Source organism: Schistocerca serialis, chromosome 3, assembly GCF_023864345.2.
Source record: "Schistocerca serialis cubense isolate TAMUIC-IGC-003099 chromosome 3, iqSchSeri2.2, whole genome shotgun sequence".
Taxonomy (NCBI): Eukaryota; Metazoa; Arthropoda; class Insecta; order Orthoptera; family Acrididae; genus Schistocerca; species Schistocerca serialis.
In genome coordinates this window covers 21,456,084-21,477,204 of record NC_064640.1, presented here as the reverse complement: position 1 = coordinate 21,477,204, position 21,121 = coordinate 21,456,084, and the positions used below count along the sequence as shown (strand labels likewise).

At 37.6% G+C, this 21,121-nt stretch overlaps 1 protein-coding gene across 3 annotated transcripts in view; it reads right to left on the bottom strand.

The window, feature by feature from the left end:
• The window catches only part of LOC126469686 (uncharacterized), a 49,166-nt gene extending 35,630 nt beyond the window's left edge, over positions 1-13,536 (bottom strand). For 2 of the 3 annotated variants that reach the window (XM_050096840.1, XM_050096841.1), the window contains exons 1-2: positions 13,389-13,536; positions 8,162-8,236 (exon numbers count right to left, since the gene is read on the bottom strand). In XM_050096840.1, the coding sequence (XP_049952797.1) occupies positions 8,162-8,236; positions 13,389-13,451 (138 nt within the window). In that variant the 5' untranslated portion in view covers positions 13,452-13,536. Of the gene's footprint in view, positions 1-8,161; positions 8,237-12,500 lie in introns of all 3 variants that reach the window. The other variant, XM_050096843.1, reaches the window with a different exon arrangement.
• Between the last annotated feature and the right edge of the window lie 7,585 nt (positions 13,537-21,121).

Sequence of the window (21,121 nt, the reverse complement as noted above, 5' to 3'; positions counted from 1 at the left end):
CATGCTACTTTTAAACTGATACATGAAAATAGGAGAATTTGCAATTTTCTTGTTACTTTTTATTTAAGTAACTTTTCAAAAAGTAAAATAACGTGTTGTTCTAGTTACACGGAGAAATATTTTATCTATAATGTAGAATATGAATAGTTACTCAATGGATACCATAGCCTTATTCACACAGTTTAAGTGTCTTTAGTGAGAAGTGTATGTATAATATGTGTTATCTGTAATTTTTCTTTGGAATGTTATTGATATGTCACTTAAAAATTTTGAACAAGGAAGTGGAATTAAATACATAAACAGTTTATGTAATTTATTTATTTCCGGATTGATTGTTAGCAAGAATGATGATACCGATGAAAATGTCCAACTACACATTATTTATGCAGAAATTTGTACACATTTTTGCCTCTAGTGTGCTTTAACTGTAAAAAATAGCAATCACATACAAAGAAAGCAAACACCTTGTATTTAGTGTTTTGTAAATGCGGTGCGAAATTACCAGCACTGCAGTCCTGTCCAACAATAGTCTAAAAAGGTACAACAATTTCATCTCTTATCTTTGGACCTATCTTAAACTACATATTAGCCTCCCTGAAATGCTGGTAAATATATTCTTCCATAAGTTTAATATTTGGTCTGTTGAATTAATAAAATGTTATGTATTAAAATATGTCCCTTCTGATAAATTTAAGACCCTTGGGGAGCTATTTCACGACTTGGTGGAAATGAATATATGAAGCACACCATCATCATTATTCTCTGGTAGGCAAATTTTATTTTATCTCTCTCAGAATTGTAAACGTATAAGGTGGTAAGTCATTTAGTAATGAAACCTGCAGAATACACTGATGTGTCCACCCAACTGATAGAAGAATACTAAACACCTTTTTCCAAAGCTGTTTCACAGAGGAAGACCGCACTGCAGTTCCTTCTCTAAATCCTCGCACAAACGAAAAAATGGCTGACATCGAAATAAGTGTCCAAGGAATAGAAAAGCAACTGGAATCACTCAATAGAGGAAAGTCCACTGGACCTGACGGGATACCAATTCGATTCTACACAGAGTACGCGAAAGAACTTGCCCCCCTTCTAACAGCCGTGTACCGCAAGTCTCTAGAGGAACGGACGGTTCCAAATGATTGGAAAAGAGCACAGATAGTCCCAGTCTTCAAGAAGGGTCGTCGAGCAGATGCGCAAAACTATAGACCTATATCTCTGACGTCTATCTGTTGTAGAATTTTAGAACATGTTTTTTGCTCGAGTAGCATGTCGTTTTTGGAAACCCAGAATCTACTGTGTAGGAATCAAAATGGATTCCGGAAACAGCGATCGTGTGAGACCCAACTCGCTTTATTTGTTCATGAGACCCAGAAAATATTAGATACAGGCTCCCAGGTAGATGCTATTTTTCTTGACTTCCGGAAGGCGATCGATACAGTTCCGCACTGTCGCCTGATAAACAAAGTAAGAGCCTACGGAATATCAGACCAGCTGTGTGGCTGGATTGAAGAGTTTTTAGCAAACAGAACACAGCATGTTGTTATCAATGGAGAGACGTCTACAGACGTTAAAGTAACCTCTGGCGTGCCACAGGGGAGTGTTATGGGACCATTGCTTTTCACAATATATATAAATGACCTAGTAGATAGTGTCGGAAGTTCCATGCGGCTTTTCGCGGATGATGCTGTAGCATACAGAGAAGTTGCAGCATTAGAAAATTGTAGCGAAATGCAGGAGGATCTGCAGCGGATAGGCACTTGGTGCAGGGAGTGGCAACTGACCCTTAACATAGGCAAATGTAATGTATTGCGAATACATAGAAAGAAGGATCCTTTATTGTATGATTATATGATAGCGGAACAAACACTGGTAGCAGTTACTTCTGTAAAATATCTGGGAGTATGCATGCGGAATGATTTGAAGTGGAATGATCATATAAAATTAATTGTTGGTAAGGCGGGTACCAGGTTGAGATTCATTGGGAGAGTGCTTAGAAAATGTAGTCCATCAACAAAGGAGGTGGCTTACAAAACACTCGTTCGACCTATACTTGAGTATTGCTCATCAGTGTGGGATCCGTACCAGATCGGTTTGACGGAGGAGATAGAGAAGATCCAAAGAAGAGCGGCGCGTTTCGTCACAGGGTTATTTGGTAACCGTGATAGCGTTACGGAGATGTTTAATAAACTCAAGTGGCAGACTCTGCAAGAGAGGCGCTCTGCATCGCGGTGTAGCTTGCTCGCCAGGTTTCGAGAGGGTGCGTTTCTGGATGAGGTATCGAATATATTGCTTCCCCCTACTTATACCTCCCGAGGAGATCACGAATGTAAAATTAGAGAGATTAGAGCGCGCACGGAGGCTTTCAGACAGTCGTTCTTCCCGCGAACCATACGCGACTGGAACAGGAAAGGGAGGTAATGACAGTGGCACGTAAAGTGCCCTCCGCCACACACCGTTGGGTGGCTTGCGGAGTATAAATGTAGATGTAGAATAACGCTATCACCAAAAATTTGTTTAGTTAGTACAACCTGACAGCTTTCACTAAACCAAAAATTAATTTATTTGTAATGAACAGAACATAACAACCGCAGCTGAATCTCATTTTTTTCCTGCAACTTAACTTTCAACTCAGACAGCTCATTTGCTATTACTGTGAATATGTTTGTGCACCTCAAGACTCTTGTCCGGAGTTTGCTTAGATGCCTACACACAGGACATGAAAAAGTATGGTCCCTTTTTTTGAGATGTGAATCAATTACTTTTGTTAACTGTTTATGAAGTGTTTTCATCAGTCACATATCTCTTTGGGTTACAATATCCTGTTAGGAAGCTGTTGCAGAAACCGAGATGACTGTAAAGTATCCACAGAAAGAGATTTTTCCCATCTGTTGCTTTCTCTTAGCCTCAGCTACAATTAAGCAGATAACAAATTATCTTTACATATCCACTGATGAGCCAAACTGTTGTTGACAGTGGGTCATCAACCTGTTTTGCATCTGCACATGACCTTAAAGTATATACTGCACATTCATTCAGCAGCTGCTCCTCAATATTGATGCCTCCCTCTTTCCAATGCCAATTCCATCCATCAATAAATATGAAAGAGCGCTTACATGTTTCAGTATAAGCCAAAATTGTAATTTTACTGTAATGACATCTCTGTATCATGTATCAGCAGATAATGATTTGTTTCTTGACTCCTTTCAGAGAAACAATGCCTTTTTTCTATGTTGTCCTCTTGAAATTTGTAAAGCACTTTTATGACTCCTTTAGTCATCATCTTATTGCCTACGGAATATTGTTTTCTCTTACAGTCTTCCATTTTGGCACTTGAGTAATATCACAGTTCTAAAGAGACTGGCCATTTCTAAGACATGCATGAATAAAATTTTGCTGTAACATCTACATTGATTTCATGTGATGTGTATTTGTGACATCAGATTTTGAAACTATTTATTTTTCCCGATTTCTCTTTGCAACAAGCAATATTAGATCCAAATATTATTGGTTTATGGTCAATTTGATCATATTAAATGTTTCTAGTTGTTCTCCATTACCCTAAAACAGTGTTTTCAAATTTAGTTAGCACAGCAATTTATTCTTTAGGACAATTTGTATCTCTCTCCTTACTCTGCACTGTTGAAGTACAGAAGCCTTAGTTTTAGTTTTAAATAATAAAACTGTGTTCAAAATTTGAGTGTATTATGAAATCTTCCATATCAATTTAACTGCTTAGTCTAAAGCCACTATGATAAACTACAGCAGGTGTGGAACTTCACGATAATTATGGGCAGTCTGAAAAGACACACCAAGGTAAATTAGGCCTAAGATTTATGAACTACGAGAAAATTTCTAGTCACTGACCTGAAAATAATTTTTCAGCTATTTACCAGCAATTTGTTTTTATATGATGAACTGTACGATATTTGAAAACCATTTATCTTTAAGTATTTGCAAAATGTGATGTACCTTGCAGTTAGTATTCAGTCTGTTACCAAAAGAAAACTTATTATATTAATTCACAAACTATTTTAAAATGTAGCAGTTATAAAGTAAATTACTTCATTAGTTTCTTATATTATTTACTTATGTGTTCTCGGAATCAGTTAACTACATTGCTTTTCTGACATCATGTTTACCCCATGTTTTTTCTAGCCATTATAGCTCTAGTTTCCAAAATTTTCATGCACATTAAACAAAAAGTACACACACAACATTTTCAATGCTGAACTCACTAATGCTTTAAAATATGGAGAGATACTGAAAAGGAATGCCTCAACACTTTGAACGTGAAAACTCTTTAGCTTTTTATGTAAAATACACTTTATTCGTCATGGCTACCTATTTACTTCTCAACATAGTCACTTGACCAACAAACACATTTTTCCCAATAACAGACTAGTCTGTTGATATTGTCACGGTAGAATGTTTGACTTGGTTGACTGACCCACAACCTCAACTCTGCTTGCACCACTCCACAACTACCTATGTGAGGTCCTTGAAGGTGTTGTTTAAATTTTGGAAACATATGAAGATCAGATGGGGTCAAGTTGGTACTACATGGAAGATGACTGATGACACTGAACCCAAGGCAATGGACCGTTGCATATGTCTCAGCACTCGTGTGTGTTCTGGTATTTTGTTGAAGGAGAGGGTGTTCCATGTGTGGATGAACTGTTCGAATTTGTGCTTTCAGTTTTCTGAGTGACTCATGATACCTTGCAGAATTGATGGTGATCCCTATAGGCATGAATTCCGAATACACTACACCTTGAAAATCCCACAACACTGTGAGCATGACATTGCCTACCAATGGCATGGCCTTGAACTTATTTGGTGTCGGTGATCCTGTCCGGTCATCCACTTCGTGCTCTGTCACACACATTGAGATTAGCACCACCGTTGTCTTCTTTATGAGCACGAACAACCCAACATCACTCATTACTGATGTCAATACAATGATCACTATACACAGCTTTCTTTCTTCTACGGATTTCAATTGGAGCCAACTTTTCTGTGTTTAGAAACTAAATTACAGCAAGCAGTTTTTTGTGCACTGGCATAGTTATGTTACACATCGTCATGTTACATCCTACAATTTGAAGTCCTCTAGCGGCAGAGGGTTGCACCTTCCATCAGTGAAGCTGAAAAGTCAACCAAGTAATATGCATGATGTGTAATACCTCAACTGATATTGAGAAGAGAATAAAAAATTACGAGGCATTATTTTTCAGCATGCCCCGTTACATCTACAAATAATTTGGTATCAGAAAACAACATGCCCACAATGATAATTTCATTTTTGTGCTTTGATCAGCCATTTTGTTCCCTCAATACTTTTTAAATAACAAATTTCTCAGGAAGGTCTTACTAGAAGTTGTCCATTTTACAAACTTATCTGAATTAATTCTGTGTTGTGTAAAAGGTAAATTCACTTGAGAAAACAATAAAATTATGACATAGAATTGCTGGCCAATACTTACCTTCAAGAGATGAAATTTAAGTGCTGCCGACCGACATACATACATACATACACACATACATTCATTCATACACACACTATCATAGCTTTTGGCATTAACAGTTCCTTCCTATGTGAGAAGTGTGGGGTATGTAGTGTGGTCTCCTCTTGACCTCACAACAAGTAGGCATCTCTCATTCTGGGATCTAAATGTCATCCTGATCCTTTTCAACCTTCCCCAACTTACCCCTCTTTCCTCCCAGAACAAGAAATAATTAGTTCTACAAGCTAGGATTGTATGAACTTTTCTATGTGTATCAGCAGTACTGAAATTTCACCTCCTGTAGCTAAGCAATGGCCTGAAATAACTTCTACGGTAGACAAAGAACACAATAAAACACTACTACAGCTAGAAATGTGCTTTACCCAATTCGCACAATGCCTTTTATCTCTTGTGAAACTAATGGGCTCTTCTACATTGTGTGATACAAATAAAGAAACAGGAAAAGCAAACTAACAGAAAATATATGCACATTGGCCATTGCAGTTCTTGAACACTTATTACATCACTTCTGTTGTGCACATATATTCAAAATGGACTACCAAGTTACTTCTTTCCTATGAATTGGTACAAAGCTGAAAGACTGGAAGTACGGCAAAGACATTATAATGCAACATGTCTCAAGGTTCAGCCTGTTGTGATCTGCAGGCTGTGAAAGAAGCTGCAGTCAACAGAAATGTCTCAACTTACACTGTATGCTAACCAGATAAGAGTATTGTTAATCAGAATCGATACATTTGTGCAAGTTCTCAAAGGGGGAAAAAAAGGCCATGTCCAACCGTGTGCACACTGGGTGCCATGGGTTATTTTGTACCCCGAAGTGTGTTAAGATGATTTTATAAAGATTGTTTACTTGCTAGGAGACTAGTCATCATCATCATCATAATCATAATCATAAGAAACTGCTGGCATAACAGCTTCCTTGCTTAGAGTAGTTTCTTTCTTGCAACACACACAAAGATCTGAACAATCCCATGTTGGACCTTGACTGCTCATGAAAAATTCCTGATACCTGTAATATCTATCCACAAACAGTGTGTTTAGTCAATCAGTAATTCAAAGCAGAATGTTTGTTGCCAGTTTTGCATTTTATATCTGAACACATTGTCATTTTTCTTTTAACAAAGAGGAAGGAAGATATAGCATAATCTCCTGTTGACAATACACTCGTTACAGACAGAGGTCAAAATCAGATTGGAGCAAGACAGGGAAGAAAACCAGCCACATGCTTTCTGATGGTACCATCCAGTCATCTGGCATGTGTTATTTAGAGAAACCATGAATCCTAAATCTGGATAGTGAGAGAGGGATTTTAACAGTCATCCCCCAAACATAAGTCCTATTCCACATCGCTGGACCACCTCACTTTGTTTTTCGATAAATAAGTTATGTGTATAACATCATTTTCTATGATCAGGTATCATTCACAAACATCCAGTGGCATAAAATAAAGCAAATAAAATAACAATTAAATTAAAGAATAGTGTCCAGCAAGGAGAAGTCATCCTAATTCTATCAAGTTCATGGGGGTAAGCTCTTTGTATACAACTGGCTGGTCTTCCTCTTGATGAATCTTACAAGGGTTACAATATGCTCTCCAAAGATGATCTAATGAAATATCAATCAAGTTAAGGTACATTCTCAATAACCTCTTTCAGCATGACTTTGCATCTTGTTCTGTTCTTGCAGAGAGCACCGAGGAGGACACATATACAAGAACGTAACTTTCTCAGATGAATATGGTACTGAAACTGCTATCTGCAAGCACATGTTACACACCAGCTTGATCTTTCTAATCCCCTGCTGTCCTATTTCTCCCTCTAACCAGCCCACATTCCATCTATTTCTCCATAACCCACCGATGTCAATATTACTTGGTTTTTGTGTGTGTTTTCTTAACATACAAATTACATTCTACATAAGCAAGTACTTCAATGGCAACCTTCATTGGGTAAAATGTACAACTTCTGTTTGATGATACATTCTGTAATTACCCATATGAAATAACAGGTTCAAAGCAAACCACGGAATATGAACACGTAATTGCTATTAAAAATGGCATTCTACTTATCCAATGGTAGACTTTGCTCTATTTTTTAACAGATAATTCATACACACTTATGTAATTTTTGAAACTATGATTACTTAGATACCCTACACACTGAAGTGTTGAAATATCCCAAATGCAGCACAATTCTCATAAATAGAGACCTGTAGTAGAATTATTCAATCAGCTATGAAATATTTGCATTCACAAAGGAATGGAAAAAGGGTAAACTCTCCACAGCAGTCTCCTATAATTATTACAATGACACTGTGTTATAGATAATGATAGCAAAATGGTTCAAATGGCTCTGAGCACTATGGGACTCAACTGCTGAGGTCATTAGTCCCCTAGAACTTAGAACTAGTTAAACCTAACTAACCTAAGGACATCACAAACATCCATGCCCGAGGCAGGATTCGAACCTGCGACCGTAGCGGTCTTGCGGTTCCAGACTGCAGCGCCTTTAACCGCACGGCCACTTCGGCCGGCATATAATGATAGCACTAAAAGATAAACGTGTACATTCCACTGAACACTAACTGATATTAAATATTCAATGAAATAACCATGAACTACTACTACATCTTACCTCAAGCACCTCCTTTGTAACTGGAGTGTTTTCCAGCAGTCCAATAACTTCTTCCACAGCGCCATAATTAATAACCTGTAATTTCAAACATCTTTAAGAATGTACTATGCACAAGTTAGCACCTAAGTATAATATGAGTCAATCAGGAAACTACAGTTCCATTTACATAACTAATTAAGCAAAAGATGGATGTCGTATGAGAAAATTTCGTACAGCAGAAGAGTAAATTAAGCAAATATTGTGTGAAACCTTTTCCTTATCTTTACTTTTGGGCAGTTCACCACTGTGGAATGTAGTGAATATCTACAAATAAAATAATATGCAACACAATGTTACCAGAGCTGTCACAAAATACAGAAAAGAAAGGGAAAACAACCAGATGCATTTCACCCACAATAATACACAGTTATTGCATGATTTTTTTTTATATATATATCCTGACCTCCAATTCAAAGAAGCTATTTTCAGTTTGAGATACAGAGGCTACGTGAAATGGCAAGTGCTGCCTCCCCAGTACATGAGTAGAAGACAGACACTAACAACACAAAAATGAAAGTAAAGAATGGATATTACAGTGTAAATATAAATAACAGTTAATTGAGAGAATGCTAAATGCCCTTCAGCAAAACCTCAAAATCTTATCTTTACTGCACACTCAAAATTACTTGTTTGACACTAGAATAATATGTGTGAAGGCATACAATAGAAAAAACACTGTGGTCCATATGGAAGTCTCAAAATCTCAACCAGCTGTTGGGTACAGAAAGAATACTATTTTGCCAAACAGCAACAGCTGGACATATACAATTCATTGTTATTTATAAATTAGTACTTATCAATGCTCACACACAAGCATATACTATTGATTAATTTATGACTTTTACAGTCACAAATATACACACAAAATTTTTGAGTGTATTATTATTTCAATTTCCACATACTGAAAATTAATGAAAGACTGGTCGTAGTCTTCTTTTTATGCAGCATAGGTATGAAAAGGTTAAATTATATGTAATTTTCTAATATGATCCACTGAACAATTCTATTACACTGTCATTTCCAGGACAGCCACTCCACCTAAAACGTGGATGCAAGTCTCTTCAAAATGATGTTCAGTATGTGTATGGTCTCATCCCCTACCTTTTTAAAAATGCAATAATTTATTTAGCCTGAAACTCAAGTATTTTAAAAATGAGTTCACTTTATTCATTCACTGTAAGTTAGATTTACACTTCATTATTACTTAAGAAGTCTGATAGGGGATAAAATACTGCATGGTATCAATCTCGAAGGACTTTATAGGCAGGGAACAGTGTGTGTGAATTTAATATTACATATCATGTACATGGTCTGAGGAGTGCCTTCTGAATCATAAAAGGTAACAGTCTGCAACATTTCCTGGCAATGAGAAATATCCCATAAAAATGTTCATATACAATTGATTCCAGAATTACCACGTGGTCATGTTACTGTAGCAGGCAAATAGTAAGCCTTCCGAACATGGTTTGCTCCAACATGAAACTGCAGCCTTTACTGGTGTAGAATTACTACATTGTTTGATGCAGCTTCTGTCTCATGAACTTCCAAAACAGCTTTCAGTGCATTGCAGTGTGAAATGATGATTCTGGCTACCAAAATAATGCACGTGAAAACATACTGCACCTAACATACACTAAGAGAGCAAAACCTGTGATGTCAGACACATATCATCTACAAGCCAGTGACAGTAGAGCTTCATTTCAAGTACTGGGTCAATACTAGCTACAGTTTTGTTGACACCTATATTCACAATTCATGTTTCAGCGGTCATAAAAGATGGGTAGAATACCCACAACATCCAACCCCTAGCTATAATTAATAAGAACCAACTTAACACTAATCTATAACAATATTCCTTATCAAGTATTGCTTTCTATTATTGATCAGAGAGATGGCCAAGTACAGGTAAGATATTACAGAGGTTAATTTTTCAAGTGTCAGATCCAATCAATGTCCAGCATGAAAGTTGGGACACCATCTGGAGCAGTATTTCGATGGAACACCACTCCTCTACATGTTGTAATGAATGTTTAAGACTCAATAAACTTGTAAATACTAGAATTTCCCCCCAGTCTAGTCATTCACACAGAATACAGATTCATTCTCTGTCTCTTTCACACCAGTGATTAGTTCAAGTGTTGTCTCCACAGTATTTTAAAAATGTGAAGCTGTTATGTTGTTCAGTGTAGTTTATTTTTTCACTACGTCCCACAAATTTAATGATTTTAATTCTTGAAGATTCCTTCATGGTGGTACAATTTGTGCAAACAGTGCCATATGTTTTCACAATACACTTCAATAATGTTATTTATCACAATGAGCAAGTAAACCATTACAATTTCTCTTCATGAACCTATTCTGTCATTTCTTCAAGTTCCTCTTTATTAACTGACATGCAGAAGCAACAGTTTACACTTTTCAGGCCTCTATACAAAACAGAATTAAATAGTTTATATTAAAAATTCTTTTAAACTTCATAATGAGTTACATTCATTTTTCAGTGAGGACGAACAAACACCTACAAATGGTAAGAGCAAAGGGCCTAGTACTTTGTCGAAATTCTGTTGCATAGAAGACCATCATCGTCTTTTCACTGTGTACCACACTCAGGTGGCATCATTGTAGAGGCCATAGTAAACCAAATTAGGATGGCAAAAGAGGGATTTTGGATCAAGGGTTTTGCAATTTTAAAAATCTACCACTTTATTGCAGCACCACATGATTCATTGCAATATAGCTGCACCACGTTCAGTGCAACTGACGAACACAAAGAAAACTTAAAGCCAATTTATAAACAGTTCTGCACACAGGAAAAGTATCAATATCTAATTTAACGGAAGAGCAGCTTTATCTCATAATTTTATTTTATTCAATCATTTAACACATGAATCTTTCAGAAAATCTATAAGCTACACTGACTGTTGAAGATTAGCCTGTGCAGATGGGGATAGAAACTAACTATCTTTCACTCAAATTAACCATTACACTGATTGCAACTTAACTAGCACACATCTGCCTTCTCCTTTCAGTATCACATAGAAATATGCATTTAAATACATCTACACAGTGGATTAACATACCTGCTGGATGTTTTACATGAACAGAAACATTAATAGCTTTCTCTGTCTTTACAGTGCCAACAATAACACCAAATATCTTTAATAGCATTGCTTTAAGTATCAGCCCCCAGTACTAATAAAATTTAATGGCAACATGGTACACACTTTGAACTTCCTGTGGCTGACATTTCTGTACCTGCTACCTCACCCTTTCCCTGTGAAGTTTTACTCATACTGACTCAGTTATGAAAGTAATCTTTTAAGACATCAATAGCTACCATCTGTGGACATGTAAAAGACAAAACGGGTTTATAAATTTTATATGTGAAAAGAGGGAATAATGTGAAAAAAATATTTTTCAAAGTGAAGTGTTATCACAACAATAGAGTTGTGGAGTAAGTATTAGCACTTACTGTGGAATTCGTACAGAAAACCATTAAAGTGACATCAATATGTACATGCAAGAACCAATGGTAATGAAGTTACCTAACTAAATAAAACATCCAAAAGTATGAATTATCACATCAAATATTTCCTTTATTATTCTGTGACATGTCCATGAAAAATTTTAATCTTTGATAAATGAAACAGACCAGTTACATAACTCAAGAACCCCTTGAAATTTATTCCATTAAACTGTGACTACTACTACTACTAAGCAATACAAACATTATTTGTGAACAAAATCACCTGTTCAGTCTTTGAACACTGTATGTAAATACACAAACATCTAGCACATGTAGAAGTAACAAGTGCCGATTTCAAAAGAGGTTCTGACAAAGTTTAGCACTGTCACATTGTGTTCTGGGTAAGTTGTGATGACTGCAAATCTAAATGAAAAAAATTGCTTTTCATCAAATTGTACTTTTGCAGTTACTTGAAGATAGTTTTTGCTGAAATCTAATTTTTCAATAAAGGTGCTTTTTTATGTTCTGCTGCAGCAAAGTACCCAGTACACCTTCCCAGCCTACAACCTGGAACCTTCATCCCATTGGGATAGTAAAAAATATTCTGCTGGGCTCCATTTTTGCTCAGGCTTCCTGGTGTATGGAAATAGATCTTTTGGTGAAATCCCGTTGGCCTCCTTATGCATTTCTTTACTTTGCTCAACATATAACAAGGAGTTCGATTTACTTTTGAATACTGTACACTGTATGCATATAGGCCACGGCTTCCATCGGATAACTAGATCATACGAATAAAATTACACATATGGTTCAGTTAACCACAACAGGACGTACCTGAAGTAATCTGCAATATTCAAATGCATCAGTACAAAAGTAGTTTCGAACATTTTTTTTTTCCTTTTAAGCAATTCACTCTGGCATCGGCGCAAATCAATTACACAGCTTTTCGCACACTTGTGTTCACAATTACCTGAGATTAGAGAAACACACAGAAATATGATTTTGAAGTCATGAGTTTGAGAACATCCCTTAAACGTTGATACGGAAGAAGGATACAAGGCACGTCACAGTAAATCTGGATGATGCATGAAAGGAATCTTCTGTGGGAGCATCTACTTTGTACAAAATCACTTTATTTACGTAATTAACACAGTTTTTATCCACAAACGGAGAACACACAATACTTCACTTGCACGTTTCACTTATCATAATGCCAAAACACCGCACATTACAATGAATATAGCAACTGTTAGGTTCATTATCCTTTGCACGTTATTTTTAACGGCTCCATAACACTTTATGGCTATTAAACGTAGTTTAATATGCTGTCAGTATGAAATATGAGTCAACGTGAATGCCTTGAGTTTACATGTTACGGGCCATGCTCCACTGGCCAGTGCGCACGCGCCGTGCCGCGTAAGGAGGAGGTCTAGGCTAGACACTGTCCTCTTACAGCTCCGTGTACCCAATTTCCACACACGAAATTTGACGTCTCTTCCACTATGTTAAGCAAAATCACGCTTCTGAATGAACCTGTATATATTTATGGTACTGCTGTTAAGGAATTCTTGTCTGATATGGGTGTATTTCTACCTTAGCTAGTGGAAAACTAACACAAGTTGGAGTCAGACACGCCACTTTCACAGCGCATTTAGCTAAGTTTCTTCGTAATTTTTATTAATTTCGGTGTTTCATGTGTTTCGACAGTATTTAAAACCTTACATTGTATTCCTTATCCAGTGCCCTCAGTAACTTCTCCTTGATCTCCGAAGGAGAATGCTGCATGAGGCCGTACTGGGACTCGTACTGACACGATCCTTTCCTACATACAGTACCAAGCACTTATGGCGGACATCTGCTACTACGGAATTCTGGGAGTATAATCCCAGTTCCCGATGGGTGCCGAAAACTGACGAACGTGACGTCATTGTGTGTTTCACGAGAGTTTGCAATAACCTATACGATTTTAAAACTTGAAAACAACATTCTATGTTTATTGCGTGGTGTGTGTAGTTACGTTTTCTGTAACAGTCAGTTAGCTGCTGCACGAAGAATGCAATTACAAATACTTTTTATTTCCGAAAACCTTCCGACAACCAATATTTTTTTCAATAAGCGACAGGTCATTATGAGTGCGTAGAGACAACTGTTTTATTGTACGATAAAGACCAACCACATGTCATGATGTTAGTATCTGTCATTTTCGTTACAACAACAAAAAATGCATTACAGATCTGAATGTAACTGCAGTATTTTTTAAGTAAAATACTCATCCGCAAATAAACGGTACGTGGTATTAGTAGTTTACTAACTGTTGACACCTGTTGTGATGTGGATCAACCAAGAAATGATGCTTCGCTGCTGTTGCAAAAATTTTGCAATAAATGAAATTATATTAATGTTTGGATGTCGGGTGCAGTGTAGAGGACGGTATCCAACTGTGACAACGGACAAGAATGCAGATTATTTTTACAGTTTCTGGAAAACATGGCTGCCGAGATGAACATATGAATGAAATTTCGTTTGTTGTTGAAGACATAACCTAAATATACAGGATTGATGAACAAAATGAAATTTGAATTGCGGAGAGAAGTAAAGTTGTAACTGAATTTAGCGTTTTATTCAGGTAGGAGACCCATTATGAGTTAATTTGTGTGTCGATGGTTATTTAGGAGAACTAGTGTAATTAAGACAGCTGTTGGTAAATTATTGCGTTTGTTGTGTTCGTATTGTCGTTTCGTTTCAAAGGGGAATATTTTCTGTTGTCTATTGAAGCCACCACGTTGGATAATCACGGAAATGGGAAACTACGAAAGCTACGATTGTGGGACTTGGTTGAGAGTTCAAATTATTTATTATACCGACAAAAACTCGTTGACAGTACAAGTTTTTTTCCCCTCCTCAAATCGTTGAGTATTTCGGAAGCCTGGTATTTTATTTTGAGTGTCGTCTTCAATACATACCTCACTATGTAGATAATCAGGCAAATATTTCACTTACACCGACATGGTTAAAATACGGTACATCGGGATCTTCAAAACGTAGGCACATGTCTCATACGTATTCAATCTAGCTAGGGCCACCATCTGCCGGTTCTCCCAACTAGTCTTTTTAAATGCTCATATTCTTATTAGAAATGCAGTATCATTTGTGTTATTTCTGGAATAATATAATGAAGCCATCGAAGAAAACACACGTTAAGTGTGCATATTTTTACTGTGAGTATCCCGTGACACAAAGATTTGACTAAGAAGACGGTGTGGCAAATACCCCTGCACAACTCTGTTGACACGTTAAAAATAATTTGAAACTTTAATTAGTCTCACTTTGGAAAATAACAAAAACTGTGTAGGGCTAGGTACAATTCGAAAGCATTAAAATACAATTATACATTACTCATGCCAAACAAAATACAGTTACGCTGGATATAAGAACAAAATTAGCAGTTTCAACCTTTCAGCGATGTTAACGTTCATTTAAGTCATAAGCAATCTGTATTAAAGGATGCCATGAATGTATTAAGCTACTTTTATGATAAATCATTTTGTCCATTGTTGTCACTTATGAGATCCATGCATTCAAAATGGTTCAAATGGCTCTGAGCACTATGGGACTCAACTGCTGAGGTCATTAGTCCCCTAGAACTTAGAACTAGTTAAACCTAACTAACCTAAGGACATCACAAACATCCATGCCCGAGGCAGGATTCGAACCTGCGACCGTAGCGGTCTTGCGGTTCCAGACTGCAGCGCCTTTAACCGCACGGCCACTTCGGCCGGCTTCCATGCATTCAGGAAATTGTTTGGGGCATCCATTAAGGATGTGATGCATTGTTTGTCTAGGATTACTTACTCTGGATGTACAAAACATAACAACTGGAGGGCATATCTTGGCATCTTCGACAACTAATTCTAGATTATATTTTCTTGGCAGTCAGTTTAACCACATTATAATTTTTGAGGCATGTTTTTAGCTTGTGGAAACAGTAAACGATGTCATTGCAGATGTTTATCCAGGAAAATCGTCTCACTTCATATGAGATGGGTATTAGAAACTGTGGAATTTTGGTTGTTGGATGTGTACTGTTGCTCCATTGGCCTTATGGGCTGCTTTTATCATTTAGTTAACCACAATTCTCTTCAGCGCAGTTGATGTAATATTGGAAAGAACAAGGTATGTTGGTACAGAAGATCTCACCAATGATTCACGAAGCTAAATCTCCTGTGTGTGTTCCAGACATATCATAATTTGCCACTCACTGCATACAATGTAAAATGATTAATTTATCACAGATATCAGGCTCTGGTCCTCACATGGCCTTGGCTATTTTATTATTCAACTTTTTCCTGGGCTTACTTTCTGTGCATATTAACAGAGATGTTCATTGCAACTAAACTGTGTGCTTTGTTCAAGATTATACTGAAATGGTTGTGTCTGTATAATATTTAATTCTTTATCTTCAAAAACACGTTTCCTGCCATTCATTACTGGTTTGTTGGTTGGTTAGTTAGCTAGTTAGTTACTTTCATGTTCCGTGTATCATTTTGCACAATAAATCGTCTTGATGTGGAAAGAGTCATTGTACATTCATATTGCAAATTAATTTGGCAATCTTTTCGTACCCTTAAACATCACCATATTATTTCACCATATTATTGCTATTATTATTATTATTATTATTATTATTATTATTACTGTTATTACAATTACAGTATAGTAGTCAGACAATCTGACAGCTAAGAAAGTACCTTAATTTCCTGGGAATCTCAGGTGGCAAAGTCAGATATGTTATTAATGTCACTGTTATCATGCACATTTTTGTGTGGGTCAGGTAGAGCCAAATCATCAAAAAGAAGTTTGATGTATGGGGTATCTCAGTGAAGTGGAGTAAACCCGTTGTTCTTTATAGTCTGTGCACACTTGTTTATTTCCCCATGTGGGTAACGAAAAGTATTTTATAAAACAGAGATTAACTTTATTTTGTGCAATAATTACAGAACATTGTAATAAGACATGTAAGAATAAGACAATGTAGAATCTTGACAAACATTGTTTCTTATTATCCTTTAGTCAGTCCCTTGCCATTAATTCATTACTCACAAACTCGTTTTCACAAGTCTAGTCAAAGTTACTGATCCATCATCAAGTGGAAGTTCAAGAGAAACTGCCTGTATGTTAATATGAAACATCATGCATTAAAATAATCAAGTTTTTTTTACCTGAAAAGGCCCAGGAAGTTCTGGTTGAGACTAACGAATTATTTAGGAATAGAGAGACAACTCACCGAAAGGCAGAAGCGCTGTGCTGTCAACAGATACAACAACAAAAGATACATGGATTTGCTTTGTTAGCTTTCAGGATGAAATTCCTTTCTCAAGTGCCCACAAACCTCTCTCTCTCTCTCTCTCTCTCTCTCTCTCTCTCTCTCTCTCTCTCTCTCTCTATCCCAGAACACAGTAATATAATCAATCAGAAGAAAATCACACTATACTCACCATATTATTTACAGTGTTTCTGATGTCACTGATCAAAGCTGACAATTCGTATCAAACAGTCCTCTTTATCTCTATATTATTATTATTATTATTATTATTATTATTATTATTATTATTGTTATTATTATGTACAGAACTTGTCATTTAAGTTACACTTGACAATTTTCAGCTTAAAGGCTATCACACTTTCTGTAGAGAATTAATTTCCCATTATTGGACTAGAGAAATGTTTTTCTCATAAGGTAAGGGAGAAAAACGAAAACACTGTCACAATTTCATGTAGAATAAATCTCTGCCCCATCTACACTGTCCAGTCACATGAATGTGACCACCTTCAAAACCCTGAATAACCACCTTGTACAGTGCGTGACGTTAAGGAAGAGTGTCAGTGAGGTTCTGGAAGGTACTGACAGGGATGTGGAGCCATGCCAACTGCTCAAAATTTGTCAGTTGAGGACCCATGGCGCGAATAGTTTGATAGAGGGGTTTAAATCTGGGAAGCTTGGTGGCCAGGAGAGTACAGTTAACTTGTCCTGGTGCTCTTCAAACCATGCACGAACACAGCAAGCTGTGTGACACATTGTGTTGTCCTGCTGGGAGATGTCATCATGGGGGGAGGGGGGATAAGGCTGCATTAGGGATGGACATGGTTCCCAAGGATAGATGTGTACTGTTGTTGTTCCATTGTGCATTCCAGAATGACAAGATCACCCAGAGAATCCCATGAAAACATCCTCTACAGCATAACACCCCTTCCTGGCTGCAGGGTGTTTGCTTTCCAACGTTTCATGTCGTGCACGCCAAGGGCCACGTATCCTGTGCAGCATAAAGCATGATTCATCTTGAAAGACCACCTGTCACCACTCAGTAGATGTCCAGTTGCATTGTTGGGGCATGTAAATTGCAGCCTTTGTCACCAATGAATAGCAGTCAGGATGGGTGCGTGAACCATGTGTCTGCTGCTGAGGCACATATACAGCAACATTTGCTGAATGGTCATTGGGGAGTCACTGTTGGTAGTTCCTCGATTCATCTGGGTGATCAGTTGCTCGACAGTTGTAGGTCTATTCGCCCATACACACCTCCACGCCCATACACAACTCCACCTGTGGAGTTGCCTTGGCATGCCAGTTTTGGATAGCACCATTTTGCCATGTGTGTATACATTAACCATCGTGGAAAACAGTTTACAAACTTAGCCATTTTGGAAATGCTTCCACCCTTGACCCCAAAGCCAATGATCATCACCTTTTGGACATCAGATAAATCACTTTGTTTCCACATTATGATAATAACTACACTGTTTCCCACATTCCCCAACATGCTTTATATACCCTCCACTGCTAGTGCTGCCACCTCCCAAATGTGTCTGGTTATTGCATCTTGACATCAAACATAGGTGGTGGTCACACTAATGTGACTGGATCATATAACAGAAAGCCTACATGTTGACCATTCAGCTATGACAACCAGAAAAAATTCCTCCATTATGGGTCTGTGTATTGTATCTATAGCTCAAGCATATTTTATTTGCAGAAAAACTTTTGTGTCTTCTTGGAATAGGTCTAGAATACAGGGAGGGTGGTTTTTACATGATGTTTCAAGTAATAATTCCTGTTTTGCTTGTTCTCAACATAATCTGTAAAAATATCTTGTTGCATTTCATTCGTGTCAGTACTGTACCGAACTTTCGCTCTGGCTGTGATTTTCCACCACCACTTTTTGTGTTGTCAAGTATACACTTGATGACCAAAAGCCTCTTGATTACCTATAGTTGTCTGTTCTAAAAGTGTTACATGTTGGAACTGTTTTATACTACTATTGCTGTATTTATCTGTAAGGAAGGCATTATGCTAAGTCCCAATACTCTGAATGTAGAATCTGTACCCATCCTATAAATGTGTCTATTATTTGTTGCCAGTTTCTAGATAAATTGGTCTGACATGCAACTAGTACTGGGAACTACAATTCTGACACAGAAGACTACGCCCAATTCCATATTGTTACCAGAGTGTGGAAAAAATGCTTTTGTCAAAAATATTTTCATAAGCACTTGTATTCATTTTACATTTACTAAGACTTCTCACTTAATCCAAAAACAGTAAAAACTTATCCAGACAGTCACACCATCTACATGGAATTCAACTGTTTTCACAACACACCCTAATCAATGTGGCTCATTCAGAACAACCAAGCCATCATAACCAGTTAGAGTGCAACACCATTTATCATCACTCACCATTGCATAAAACCTTTTCTGTAGTTATCAAATGACTACAATGCTTTCACCAGTCTAAGCAATGCCACATGTTTATTCGTGAGGTCAGTGGCTTGACTTCACAAAAACATCATTAACAGTTGACACAAACAATTGTAACTCTCATGATATTTCTCCGATGGAAGTGGGCATAGGGTGAGCACATTATTTGTCTCTGTGGCCTCGTGAATCCCTCAAAGATCCAACAGTCCCCTGTCCTCTCAGTTCTTTCCGTTAAAAAGTAGTTGCTGTTTACTAGAATCTTTATTGTCATGTGACACGTCGTATAATATCATTTAGTTGAAACATTGGTGACTAGTCAATGAATACTGTAGTCTGAGCAAATGCTGTTCGCAGACAGAGAATTCTGATACTAATTTATTCTACATCTAATATAAAATAGTAAAAGTAATACATAACTTTGTGTGCTATAGTTACAGCATCAGGTGCTAACAGTAGATTTGGATGTTGAAATATATTCAGTCTTCAATATAATGACTATTCTGTAGATGAGGAGACCTGACCCCTATGAAAGTTTGTGAACCCCTCTGCCGGAGCTCCGGAGAGGGGTGCTGGCATATGATCGGTAGCGGCATAAGTGTTCATAGCAGCACAGTGGCGACTGTAGGAAATACGGTGCCCTGCCCCCCCCACCCCCTACACACACACACACACACACACACACACACACACATTACTGCAGGGAGTGCCCTGTCCCTGGGTATGAAATTACATTATTATTTACAGATCATACACTTTATCTTGACCCTTTCTGATACGGGAAAGTCAGCTGACTTCGTACCCCCTTGTAATATTTATGCTCGTTGCCAGCCTTGGCTACGAATAGTATTGTGTGCTGTAGTTATAAGTAGCCATTGTGAATGTAGTGTTGATTTGTGTGCAGTGTTGTGTGTAGGCACATTCTTAATATTAAGTGAAGAGCTGTACCTAGTCCTCAGAGTGACCTGCCATTAACCTTCATGCCAACTGCTTCAACCCATGAATCCATTACATGTTCGTTTCTCTTACAAGCTATAGGCTGGTTGCTCTGTGAGGATGAGGTGGGGTTTGTCTCAACAGGCAGTGTGCTATGACCCAGTTGTGAGCTTCCGCCCCCAGCACCCTCCGCTCAGGCACCAAGTTAAAGTGTGTGATCGGTATGTCAGTTTGCGTTTACATGAAAGTTTCTGCTGATGTTTGCAGGTTCTTGATGACCAATTACAATCCAGCCTAGTTAGCTGACATGCGTCTCATTTATAGGAAGGCACAATGCAACAGTTGAGCAGCTAGGTGCCTGTATGCAGAATGATTTCAGGGTAGAGGTTACCAAATCATGTCACATGTCAAAGACTACATAGCCATCGTTATGAAACAGGATCCCTTAGACAAGATTCACAGGAGACATAGACCTTGTAGTGTGCAAACAGTTCAGTTACAGGAAGCTGTGTTAAAGCCAGTGGAGAATAACTGCAGCACCATCACACAACCCATAGCCAAGGAACTAAATACTTTCAGCATCAGTGAATTTCCCCAGTGTGTGGAATTCTGCCAATTGGTATCTACTCCAGATTTGTAGATGCCCCCGACTTCCAAACATATGTATTGTTTACTAATAAGGCTGTCTTTACAAGGGAAGGAATACAGAACAATCACAATAGCCATGCCTGGGAGTTGGAAAATCCTTAGGCAACTCATTTGTTCTG